This window comes from Silene latifolia, chromosome 7 (assembly GCF_048544455.1).
Source record: "Silene latifolia isolate original U9 population chromosome 7, ASM4854445v1, whole genome shotgun sequence".
In the NCBI taxonomy this organism is placed as follows: domain Eukaryota; kingdom Viridiplantae; phylum Streptophyta; class Magnoliopsida; order Caryophyllales; family Caryophyllaceae; genus Silene; species Silene latifolia.
Genome location: NC_133532.1, coordinates 14476112 through 14489659, shown reverse-complemented (window position 1 = coordinate 14489659; position 13548 = coordinate 14476112). Strand labels below are relative to the sequence as shown.

General features: G+C 33.6%; 1 protein-coding gene and 1 long non-coding RNA gene across 3 annotated transcripts; both read right to left on the bottom strand.

Moving 5' to 3' along the window:
- Positions 1-6421: 6421 nt before the first annotated feature.
- On the bottom strand, positions 6422-7944 carry LOC141590910 (uncharacterized). 2 transcript variants are annotated; one of them, XR_012520544.1, is made up of 4 exons: positions 7923-7944; positions 7733-7813; positions 7519-7601; positions 6422-6748 (listed from the first exon to the last, which is right to left on the bottom strand). It is a non-coding gene; the product is annotated as an uncharacterized LOC141590910 (long non-coding RNA). The 2 variants fall into 2 exon arrangements; XR_012520543.1 differs by lacking the exon at positions 7923-7944 and having other exon boundaries at positions 7733-7916.
- A 27-nt stretch (positions 7945-7971) lies between these two features.
- On the bottom strand, positions 7972-10764 carry LOC141589759 (ureide permease 2-like). The gene is made up of 5 exons (XM_074410384.1): positions 10684-10764; positions 10252-10407; positions 8726-8864; positions 8115-8432; positions 7972-8025 (listed from the first exon to the last, which is right to left on the bottom strand). Exons 1-4 carry the CDS (start codon positions 10762-10764, stop codon positions 8272-8274), a joined length of 537 nt encoding a protein of 178 aa, XP_074266485.1. The 3' UTR covers positions 7972-8025; positions 8115-8271.
- Between the last annotated feature and the right edge of the window lie 2784 nt (positions 10765-13548).

Below are 13548 nucleotides of genomic sequence, written 5' to 3'. Positions count from 1 at the left end.
TTAAGGAGCGGATTAAAAAAGTATTAAAAGTACATGGGGAAAGAGAAACAAAAGGTTAAAAATATTAAAAAAAACATAAAGGTGGGGTTTTATGGTGGGTTAGTGTGGGGTTTGGGTGGCATTTTGTGTAATTAAAGATTTTCAATAAGGATAGAATTGTCATTTTTTTAGCCAAATAAGGAAACCTGTAAAGTGGAGTTGAATGGACGGAAATGGAATACATGTAAAGTGGAGTTGAATGGAGGGAGTAGTATTTAATTCGTCGTTAAATCCCGACTTAAATCCCAAGTAATTCATATTTGCGGGTTTTCGTCATTAAAATCAAATTCGGGTTTTAGAGATTTGATTCATCAATATTGAGTCTCTAGAATTCGTCATTGATATATTTTTCACCTTTTGTTTATCGTCACCATCATTAATTCGTCATTAATATCCTTTTTAATCTAATCAACCTAATTAATTTGTATTTATAATTAATCTTATCAATCTTGTATGTTATTCGTTCTAGTTATTTACATTCATGTTTTATTGTTTTTATGACCTAATCACATGTAAATAACATATTAAATCACTTCCATCCAAGTCAAATACTATTAATCGATCATTAAATTCACCTATGAACATTAACAAGATGCGGTTCCGGCTTCACAGCAAGAACTCAACCCAGGAACAGACGCAGCAACTGCTGCGCCTCTTCCCGGTTGAGTTATGTCCCTGAATTCCCGTTTCTGCTTTGACCTAATTATTAGTTACGAATTAATTAACTATTACTCGTATTATCACCCTTAATCTGTTCGCTAATTTATTTATTCGTTCTTTTCTAAAATCATCCGTTTTAAATGTATTTTCGACATAAATCAATAAACCCGATGTAATTACTGTAATTTTCTTTATTGTATATTTATTGTATTATCGCATTGCTTGTATGCCTTCACATGTAATTGAACATTAAATTCCTACTTCGACCTAATTGTATGATTAAATTACGTGTTAACCGACTTAGTATTAATTTTCACATGCTAGGACTAAAACATTAGATGTTGCATTGCATGCATATAATCGACAATATATCAAGTATAGATAATTTCCCTAATCATTAGTAGAGGCCGCTATCGAGGCGGGCGGGATTAGGTGTTCGATCAAAAGAGCTTCCTAATACGTACCCTCACCCCTTACTCCAGATCTCTGTGAATATCCGTGTTCATTGGCATCCACGAGAGTCATTCTAGACATAGAATGCTAAGGGTAATGAGTTCTATGTGTCTATGTCACTACTTTGTGTCTTGACATGACGCGAGGTATTCGAACGGTTTCCAATTTTCCACAATAAATTGGTGGCGACTCCATAATGCACAAGAAAAACTTGCTTCGCTTTTCGCCCACGTGGGCCCGCGTCCACAAGGTCTTGCTCACATAGGCGATCACATGATGTTTCTTGTCATGTCTTTGACCCAAGACCGCCCCCAATGCAAAATCACTTGCATCGCACATTAGTTCAAAGGGGAGGTCCCAATTAGATGGTTGCACAATTGGCGCCGAGACTAGAGCTTGCATGAGCCTACAAAAGCTCTCAACACAACTTTTATCAAATACAAAGGGAGTGTCCTTGGTTAGAAGTGAGGTGAGGGGTTTAGCGATTTTTGCGAAATCCTTTATAAACCTCCGATAAAAACCCGCATGACCCAAGAAACTCCTCACACCCTTGACATTGGTGGATGGGGGAAGTTTCTCAATCACCTCAACTTTGACCTTATCCACTTGGATCCCTTTACTTTAAATAACATGACCAAGAACCACTCCCTCTTGCACCTTGAAATGGCATTTTTCCCAATTCAACTTTTAAGGTTGTATTGGATGCAAGTTTGGAGCACTTGGGAGAGGTTTTTCAAACAATCATCGAATGAGTTGCCATGGACACTAAAATCGTCCATGAACACCTCCATAGATTTCTCAATGTATTTAGAAAAGATGGACATCATTGCTCTTTGAAATGTCCCGGGAGCATTGCAAAGTCCGAATGGCATTCTTCGATACGCGAAGACACCATAAGGACAAGTGAAAGTAGCTTTTGCTTGATCATCCGGGTGGATGGGAATTTGAAACCTACTCTACTCGTGGAACAATCTAGAAACCGGTTCAAAAATTGAAACCATTTCTTGATTGGAAAGCCTCACAAAATATTTGCCGCTTTTTCTCAATTCACTTTCTCTCTCTTTAGTTTTCACTACTAGTACCACTGAAAAAAAACAAAACAAAAATGGCGGATTAAGCTCTAAGACAAGATTGTCTCAACAAAGCAATAACTGCTGCAGATGAATGAAAATACGCCGAGATGTCGTATTACATGAATTTGGTTGCATTCTACACAGTCGAGTTGAATAGAACACTCAATGATGAAGAGAGGCACATGTACCGAGTTGCTCATTCCAACTACCTCACCATCCTTCGCGCAAGTTAATCAGCTAGTGTTGTTGAAACTCTCAATGACGACGAGTCGAGAAATAACTTCTTCGTTCATACCAGCGTTTAACTGCTAAAAGCCTCGGGTTGACCTGCCAAGGTATTTCATGGACTGCGAGAATCAGACGTGATGAAATAATTACTCAACATGTTCGGTCGCGTAAACTAGCTCTGGTAATCTATAAAATATAATTAAAAGTCTACCCTAAAATGACTAATAAACGTCACGTAGACAAAGCCACGTAGGATCCAAAAATGCCACGTAAATGCCACGTAAATGTGAGCATCAAAACTCATTGCCACGTAATTGTCTTATTTTATAGATTTAATTTATTTTTCTATAAATTAATTTAATTTATGTAATCCTTACAAATTTACATCAAAATTTCATAATTTATAATCAATATTGACATTTTAATTGAACTTTTGTAATAAAAACATGTTAATAAATGTCATAATTTATGATAAAATGACATATTAATTGAAATTTTAGTAATAAACCATGTTAATAAATTAAAACTTTTCATACTTAACATGCACCCACCATTTTTATTAACACTTTTTCCTATTTAATTCATTTTTTTAATTAAACATTATATTAAATTGATTAAAACTCTTCATAATACTTAAAACCCACCAAATTAATTAAAATGTCTTCCTATCTAATTATTTTTGTAATATAATATGTTAATAAATTGATTAGATTTCTTTATACTACTTAATACCAATAATTTTCATTAACATTTTTCCCTATTTAATTCACCTCTTGAGTTACTCAGTAATCAATTATCTAATTTAATAATACCACAAAATAAATTAAAAATAAAATTAAAATATGGGAGTCTATGGTTGTGTGATGGCTATAAAACCTATAATACCTATAATAGTTTCTATTCACAATATTTATTTAAAATCTATTGCTCATTTACCCATGATTTTCTAAGTTGTGGATTATATTTTATGGTTTAATTTATTTAGATGAATATGGAGAGTATTTTGAGTATTTTGTTGTTGTTGTTATGTCCAATAAAGTATATTTTAATTTGTTATGTTATTGGTTTTATAAATTCTTTGATTTATATTTAAATTCATGTTTTCCATTTGGTTTAATTTCAATGATTTAAACGTGACAATGTTGATTCGTTTGTGAAGTTTTTGCCATGTTGATGTTTTACCTTTTTGTTAATATATATTTTTATATGAATTTTAATGCATCGGGAAATATATATGAATGCAAATAAGACAAAGCACCACGTGGGTAATCTGAAGAGGGAGGAAATACAAAAGGCACGAAACTGAGGTAAAATCTGTCTATCTATACAATATAATTAAAAGGATACTTAAAACATTTAATTTTAATTCAGATGGCATTTTTATAGAGGTTAATACTAATTCATCTATATTAATTACTTAATTTTTTATTTTTATACAATATTATAAAACGGCGAAACTATGTATTAAAAAGTTAATTATCTCCAAAATTGTCACATGTTTATAAGTACCAAAAAAAATTAAAAAAAACAGTAGTTGCAATCACTAATTAATTAATATAAACTCTTTATTTTCCTCTAATAAATTTGGTTATTAATCTACCTATTTATTTAAATCTCATTTCATAAGATAATTAAAAATCAAGCGATATTATCTACCATTATTATTCTGCATGTCATATTTTAATTTCAGAAGATAATTCCTAAACCATTCTCATGCAAAGTAGATTGTGTAAAATAATAATAATAATAATAATAATAATAATAATAATAATAATAATAATAATAATAATAATAATAATAATAATAATAATAATAATAATAATAATAATAATAATAATAATAATAATAATAATAATAATAATAATAATAATAATAATAATAATAATAATAATAATAATAATAATAATAATAATAATAATAATAATAATAATAATAAAGCAAACCTTTCACATTCCATTTCTCCTTACACTATATTTATGTCTATATTAAACTTCATAATACTGAGAAAAATCTATAACTCTATAATCTAAATAAAAAATCGATAATCTATAAATCTAATTAAAAGGCAAGTCAAACTATCTACCATAATATATATATCATATTTAATTACATACGATAATATCTTAAACCACTCTTGTATAAAGTAGATTTTGTAAATAAAAAATTATAATTATTAGTAATCAAGCCAACCTTATACATTTCATTTCTCCTTACTCCTTATTTATGTTTATATTAAATTTCATAATAATGAAAAAAATGATGCTCAAAACTCAAAAGTCATGAACCTTAATTCATATTTATATTTATATTAAATTTGATAATAATGAAAAAATAATGCTCAAAAGTCATAAACGCATCCTCAATTGTTTGTATATTTTTGTTGGAAAGGGAAAATTTATAAACCAAAATTTTTCTCATCCCTATTGTTAGTAGAACTAAACGTGTCACTAATCTATTTCTTTTTTAGTGCAAGTTCCATTGGTATGAAGTTTTGATCACATTTTTCAACAACATCGTATGTATTTGTTTTGTTCTCATTTACGGTCTACCAAGATTTGTGGTGTTGATCTATTCAAAAGTTAACATACTTAGATCTCTAAGACTTCATTCATATTTCCTCTTTCTTTCTCTATTTAACAGGAAGTTTAAGTTAATAACGATAATGTTGTATTAAACAAATTCCATTGTTTTGTTGGTTAATTCGCATTAATTACTGAGTTACTTTTTTATAAAGATGATTCATTGGAAAAAGAAGACTATATGGAGAAGTAAAATATTAGGATTTTTTAGTTTTTTTTTCAACTATATTTTATTTGTTGATTGTTTTCATCATTTTAGCTTTGAAAAAATAGCACTCTTTAATTTATCGACTTTGATCTTTATGTTACCATGTCAATGCCCGTATTTTTAATACACGATCTATCATGAATTATTCATGAGGTAATCTTAGTATGTGATTTGTATTTTATAAAGTCTCAATCACTAGAAACACTAAAAATATCACACTAAAAAACAAAATATCCCGTGAAATTCACGGGCCACAAAACTAGTTCCTTATCATTTATCGATCTGCTGCACTCATTTATTTTTGTGTTAGTTTTAATTAGTTGTGATAATTGTAGCGTAATTTTAATTGTGTTTTGATTAATAATGGAAATAGATTGTTACGGTGATTGTTGTTAGGGTTACGTTGATTGTTGTTATGGCGTGAATTTAGATTGTTAAGGTGATCGTAATAATGGCGTCAAATTGGCGTATTTTATACTCGCTTGTAATAATTTCACAATCTTAGGCACTAATCTTGCAATTCCACACTTTTAGCGTAACTAGTTGGTTGTCCGCGCCCGTTGTTGGGTTATGTTATCGTTTATCTCCGATTGTATTAATGTCGGTGTTTAATTTGTGAAAATGAGCGATAACACCTATTTATTTCTGCTGAATGTAGTATATGGCATATTACGTTTATGTGTTTGCTTATGGGAATTATTTGTGTGTATTTTGTTCTCAAACATTAGGTTGCTCAATAGCAAAAAAAAAAAAAAAAAAAAAAAAAAAACCATTACCCTCCAAAAAAAAAAAAACATTACCCTCCAAATGTGTTAATTGAATTAAAGTGCTACTATTCTTTATTTCGCGAAAGGTGGGCATTGGCTAATTCATACCCTAGTTAGATTGAAGGTTTAAGTTTCATAAACAGAACTTTCAGATGTCCAACACTACAAACAATGCCACATTTAACATTAGCATTATGAATATTTGATTTAACTTAAACTTCAATAAAGTATTTGCTTTAGTTATAAATTAGTTCAAAAATGCAAAATAAACCTCACACATCTTTCCATCTTACCCAACATTATTGGCAACTTTGTAGCCATTAGAAAAATAGCTGACGAGTAACTATTGAAACTTTCACAAACTAAATTGACAAACTCAAGTGAACTTGTAAATAACAATTAATGGAACGAATGTTTTCCATGTAAATTACTTTCCATTTTTCTTTTTAAAAATATACGTACAAACTTAATAAATTTACACATTGGTAAACAATATAATTAAGATATCACAAATGTGTAAACCTGAAGCGACAGTCCCTACAATAGGCAGAAAAGGTGGTTCGAAAATAAATTACAACTTGAAGTAAGCACTTCATGTTAAGGCGTTACCGAACTAAAATACAATAAAAAAAACTCTTAACTCTTCATCTGCGTCCGCCCATTGTTCATCTTTGGATCCTCCGTCTCTAGGTCCTTCATTTCTCCATCACCTTTCATCCATGTCTTCAACTTCTTCTCTAACTGAAACACGAGAGCGTAGACACTAATCAAAAGAGTGTAGACAATGTCAGGTATTATGATATATGAATACTATATAACTGACCATACCAACTTTATGATATATGATATACTCACATGTTAGCAAAATAGCAAGGGTCCCAGACATTTCAACATAACTCCTTGCTAAGAACATTTTGGACATGATATTAGTCCTACTATAACAATGGCATACATATGAAGCTTGAAGAATAGCAGACCATATGAGAGGTACTAACGATAAATTTAAGTCAGTGTGTGCCTGATGGTCCCGCCTTGAGACGACGAAACTCACCCAGAGCCCATATCAGGAAAATATTGCAATAGTTACCGTAACTTAGGGTGCAGTTCTTCGTGAATGCACCACTTATTTCTTGTATGCGGTAAAACAAGTACATTTTAGCATTATGTTGCAGCCTAAAATTTCACCATGTTGATTCTCAATTCTTAAGCTTTTATAGGAGTTCAGGAGATCAAGTATAATAACTCGTCACACTATTTACATTTCTCATATGTCGTAGCAGCAGTTACCAGTTGGTCGACGGGGTGATTTCCTAATAAATGGGTTGTTTATAAATGGTCTATAACGTGTTTTCGACATTAGAGTAAAGATGCACAAGTGAGTGTGGTCCCTTGGTCTGCCATAGCATTGGAACAACAAGAGTATGTCATTGTTAGGCTCTCGTATTAAAAGGAAGGTTTTGAAGTAAAGAAACTGGAAGAAGATGAGTTTATGTAGAAGTAGAAGCGATCACCTGTTGTGGAAAGTCACCATCTTCCAGTTGTGAATCGATCAATAATCTCGCCCCCGTTCAATGGGGATCAGATCCAGAGTTCCCTATTGTATCAGAACTAATAATAGCTTGAGCCTTTGAGGATTTACTAAAAGATTAATTACTTAAAAGTGAATTGCATAAGCACATCTCTTAAGCATCTGCTGTTCTGTGTTTTTGTGCAGGATCAACTAACCTGTCCAGCTTTGACAAGAGACAATATTGCCCAAAATGTCTGCACCGGATTTGATTTGTTCCCTTCTAAATTTGTGTAAACCTGTTCCACAGAGGCAAATCTGTCACTAACAACATTGCTTCTAACTTCTAAGATCAGAAGCATATTACCGTCGGCATATTTCTCTACGAATTTGATAAGAATGACAGACCTTGATTGCCCTTTGGTTTTCAAATCGCAATTATAGATTATGCAGCCCACCTTTTTAGTTTCCTCAGCGTTCAAACCTCCGACCTCGATGTCCTCCAAGATATCTGCACATAACAAAATATCACCTACACACACCAAATTTATTGCAGTCATACAGTGATTTACCTAATCATACTGAAGAAGATTATGTTACCTTTTTCTGATTTGCCTCCCTTTAGATTTGAATCCTCTGGCACACTACAAAGAGCTGATTTAACCAACATGAAGGATAAAATTTAACATTGATGGAAAATGAAAACCTGCTGCTCAGAGCGCTTGGAGAGTCGAGGTGGCATACTCTGGTGTATCTTTCATATTTTAATGGAAGCTTCGAAGCTTAGCCACATTAGCAGCTCCGTTAGAGAGTTAACAGTTGATCCAAGTAACGCAGCAGTGAGAAAGCATGCAACTTCAGGGAACAAAATGCTCACTTTATTTATCTTATCGTCCAAGAAGTAGTTCAAAGATGTACCTGGAATGACAGAATGCATATAGTTTTCAGCTATGAAACCACTTAAGTTGTTAAACCGATCTTTATATAGCTAACTTTAGGCCTGTCAAAAAGTATCCCACCCTAATTCAGAGGTTCATGACATCTGATTTATAACCCGAACGACACAAACCCAAACAATCCATATTTGTAAGGTTAGGGTTGGGGTGAACCTAAACCAGACCTTATTTTGAATTTCTGACCAGACACGACCCAGCCCAACCGCCTGATCTGCCTGACAGGTTTAGTTGACGTTCAATTATGACTTTGTTTACCTATAACAACAGCAATACTTGAAGTAATTACTTGTGCAACTGAAAGCCCAACAAATGCCCATGCGTACTGTATCAACACATTGCCAAGGCTCAAGAACAGTCCTCCTAGCATTGCCATCAAAACACATGACCACATATCCTGCACATAGTAACATATATATCAGAGAAGAAAAAACAATATATCAGAAGCAGTAGATAGAGCTGAGCTGGTTCCATCAACGAACTAATGTCGTACCAAAATATATAGTGCTATTTAAGTTCTTGTGAAGCAAACAATAATCCAATAAGCAGGCAACACTGCATCTAAGGGACTGGTTAAACCAGTCTCATATGTGAACTATTCGATCCCTTTTGACTGGTAAAGGTAATTCAGTAAGTGCTGCTTCAGATTATACGATGGCATAATATATATCTATACTATTTCGCAATGCATATGCGTACTGAAACTTTATTTTAGCAATCGTGGAAACTATACAGCTATACTCAGTCAGCTCTGCATATGGCATGGCTTCGAGCCTTCGATTGGATTCAAAACTATCCAATGCAAAACTAACCAGCCTTTGATCCAAATCCAATTAAATCCAAAAATCCTTAGCCCGAAACCTATTCATGATAGTATTTTTTAGTCTTATTATCAGAACTCAATCCAAAACCTGAACCAAAAGCCAATCCAAAACATGATTTGATCCAATGGTCTTTCCTTTAGATCTGATCATGTTAGGTCCTGGTATGAGAGGGGTTGGTGATGGATTTAGTTCGGCATTCAGTAATGGGTGAAGTCCGGGTTTGGCGTTTAAATGGGAAGTTTAATCAGGCTTGAAAGAGAAATGAGGCCATACTAATCCCCAAATTTTATCCACAATTGCCTGAAATCAAAACACAAAAATCAAACAAATAATCACATTAACTATAGAATTTTTTTCCTATAATACAGAAGTACCCAAAGCAAATAAAGTAAGACAACTGATAAGCAAAATAAGAGAACATAAACCCACAAATTATCAATTAAGGAAGGTAAACACACAAGATGCGACAAAGAAATGGAACAAACAATGATCAGAAATGGTGTACATAACAGTTTCGACTCTTGCAACTACAGCCACACTGCAAAATTCGAATGATAAATGACTAAATGCGGAGTATAATTGAAGGTACTCAACTAAGTTTCCTATCTTGTATTATCGACAAATAAGCAAGGGGTTTTTGCTAGTTGCCATACTAATTTTGTTAAGCATATTTGTAGTAATAGTTTTAAATGAGAAAAACAATACTCAACACCTATATGTGATCGAGTTATAAAGGTTTTGGAGTTTACTACGACCACATTATACCATGTTTTTAAGGTGATATTGACCATATTTAGCAAGATTAGGCCGTGACAACTGATACCATGATCGAAACAGAGATAAATAACACTATGTTTGTAATGTGTTATTTCCTTATATATATGGAAAGCTTATAAATTTGCTAAACCATAGAAAGTAAATTAGAAAAAAGAAAAGGAGATTAAAGAAGAGAAAGAAGACCTTATCAAACTCGACAGGAGGAGAAATAGGATCAGTAGGAGTGTCAAACATTTCAGCAGCAATAGAAGATGCTGAAAAGCTTTGGCCTCCTAATAATAACCCATTTGGTGGCTCACTACTACATGATGGTCTCCCTGATGTCATTGGTGATACTTCCTGCAATTTTTCCACATAAAAACCATAATTCATTACCATAACCCAATTCAACTAAAACACTCAAGACACTTAGTTTTTCGTCAAAAACTCGAACTTTTATCCTTTTATAAAATAGTCATGTTTGACCCTTTGAATCGGGTTTATGTATCATAACTAAAGTATTAACTCAAGAAGACATAATATTTCGACACTTGATCGAGCCTGAGTACAATAACATTACCCCACTGCCTCCCGCAAACAAACTTCATACCATGTAACATTAATCAATACACTTACAGATTGAGACATAATCCGTTCAAGAACAAGCTGAGAAGCATGCAGTAGATGAAGCAAAAGAGAAAGAATGCTAAAAGGCATACCTCCGCTACCGGCACTGGTTTACAAACTGCACAAATAATCACTTAAAAGCGCGAAACCCATAGACAACAATTACCGAAAACTACCCATAGACAACAATTACCGGAAACTCCGGGAATGGTTATCAAGGTGAGTGAAGTTTTTATACGGATCTAGAGTGAACGATCGAAAGAATTTGGGGCAATGAATGACTTTGGTGATTGACAAGAGGGAATGATGGAAGTGTAGAGGGAAAGGGAAAGTGTGAGCAGGAGTGTTAAGAATCCTAATCCTTCACTCTTAAAAGGCATGAAAGTCGACTTACTGTAACTTAGGAATAGTATCTCCTATGAACAGCGCTTAACAATAGTGATTCATCCTAGCCGTCCATCCTTTACTTCCTTTAATCTCAGCCGCCCACAACACACATCCTTCACATTTCTTCCTTTCTCTTTTCCTCCTTATTAAGAATCCTAATAAGGAGGAAAAGAGAAAGGAAGAAATGTGAAGGATGTGTGTTGTGGGCGGCTGAGATTAGAGGAAGTAAAGGATGGACGGCTAGGATGAATCACTCTAGCAAAGAACCCCTAAATCGATAAACCGGGTTGCTTGAGAGTCGGCGGGACATCCAAGTTTTTCGAGCCAAGCCGGGTTCAAATCTAGTCAAACTTGTCAGTTTTATCCACAATATAAAATAAGTTTTTCGAGCCAAATATTAAATTTGTCGTATCAATTTGAGACGAGAGGTGACAATTGGTAGGGGTTTGTGTTGAATTAGGTGGATCCACTTAAAAAATTGGAGAGGTGAGGTGAACGGGTTAGGGATAACTCACCGTGAACGGTCCGAATAGAAGGGTTGACCGGATTGTCTCGCTAGAGTTAGAGTCGAGCTTGTTTAGCATGGGGTAGTTCATAGTTGTGGTCATGTGGTAATATAAATTGGTTTAGCGTATTTTATTTTATTTTTTATTTTATTTTTTATTTTATTTTTTATTGGTGACGAGGGTTGAATCCCCCGGACACATGCAATACCCTGCAAACCACGTGTGCCATTACTAAGTCTTTTGGAAGTGGTTACTTCTCAGGGGCGGATTTATAGGGGGACTCACCCCCATTAATCTTGAAAAAAAAAAGATATATGTATATTTGTGTGCCTAAATTTCATTAAATCTTACTGTAGTTGTTTAGTGGTAAAAGCAATCACACATCTTCGAGGCAACCCAAGTTCAAGCCCTTGCAAATGCATTATTTACTTTTATGGACGGATTTTATTCTTTTATGGACATAAATGATCATTATACCCTTGTGTTTTACTCCCTCCATTCAACTCCACTTTACATGTATTCCTTTTTCGTCCATTCAACTCCACTTTACATGTTTCCTTTTTCACAAATTCTCATTGAAGACATGACATATCCGTCACAAGCTGAAGACGGATTTCATTTTACCTCACAATGTACCCACTTTTTCTCTCTCTGCAACACTATTCATGTGGTCCCCTTTCTCCACTAACCCATTTTGTTACCATTTTATCTCACAAAATATCCGTCACAAATGGTAACCCGTCACAAAGGAGACCAATTGTTCCTTTTTAGGCCAAGTAAATAACCATGTTATCCTTATTCACACTTAATATTTACAAAAAATGTCATCCATACCCCACACTAATCCACCATAAAACCCCACATTTATATTTTTTTAACATTTTTAACCCCACCATTCTCTTTCCCTATGTATTTTTTATAGTTTTTTAATCTGTTCCTTAATATCCGTGCAAAAAGCATACTTGCGAAATGGAGTTGAACGGAGAGAGTAATGTTTTCATTCTCTTTCATTCCGATTCAATTTATTCCCTCAATTTTCTCACTCTAACTTCCACCATCCAATCCCTTTCCCTAACACCATTGAACCACCCCGCCACCGAGACGACGATTCATAAATCACACCACCGGAACACCCCAGAAACTGTACCTATTGTCCACAGGTTTCATCAGGTATACAAGATCGGGTCTGTCAGCACTCTCTTTACTTGACACTTTGAAATAAAATTGATCTATTGGGATTACAAAAATATTGCTATTGGTGTATCTAGTCACCACTGAGATTGATTGGTATTTGCTCAATGGCTGCTAATGACGTGCTGCGTGCCTCTATCACATGCCGAAAATGGGGAATCACATTTCAATTCGCTATTATCTCTGTTCTCTCAAATTATTACTTGATCGATATGAGATTAGTATCCATAATTGTGTAATTTGACGAATTTGACTAATTTTGTGGATTTGATTAATTTTGTGAGGGAGGGAATTAGAGAGAGTTTTTTTTTTCTGTTTTTAGGCAAAGGACATACAATGAAAAAAAAATGAAAAAAAATCCATAAATGAGTAAAACTTGTACATGAATAAGCAACTACGTTATTTTAAACATGGTAGACTTGGAGCTACCATGTTTAGACATGTTTTATTTTATTTCATAGACTCAAGCTCACCAAAGAATCAGTAGAATAAGTTTCCCGAATAACATGATCCGTCGACATCTTAGTTTTTAGATGTTCAAATGTTCGATACCTATGTTCATCATATTGACGGCAATGACAATTTCCAGACTTCATTCAATCACCATGACAATGACAATATAGTGATACGAAGTATTTTAAAGAAGTGTAATCTTATTTAAAAATAAGTATTTCGGTGAGCCTTTTGCTACCGCTCAACATTATCAGATTGTTTTAGTATTTATCAAGCATTAATTAGGGGGTGTTTGGTTCAAGCAATTATGGTATGAGGTATGGGTTTGGAATGACTC

Coding starts and splice junctions, on each gene's coding strand:
- LOC141589759 (XM_074410384.1), bottom strand. CDS start 10,764: ATGCCTTTTAGCATTCTTTCTCTTTTGCTTCATCTACTGCATGCTTCT. Junction 10,408..10,683: donor AACGGATTATGTCTCAATCT/GTAAGTGTATTG, acceptor GAAAAATTGCAG/GAAGTATCACCAATGACATC. Junction 8,865..10,251: donor CTCCTGTCGAGTTTGATAAG/GTCTTCTTTCTC, acceptor TACTATGTGCAG/GATATGTGGTCATGTGTTTT.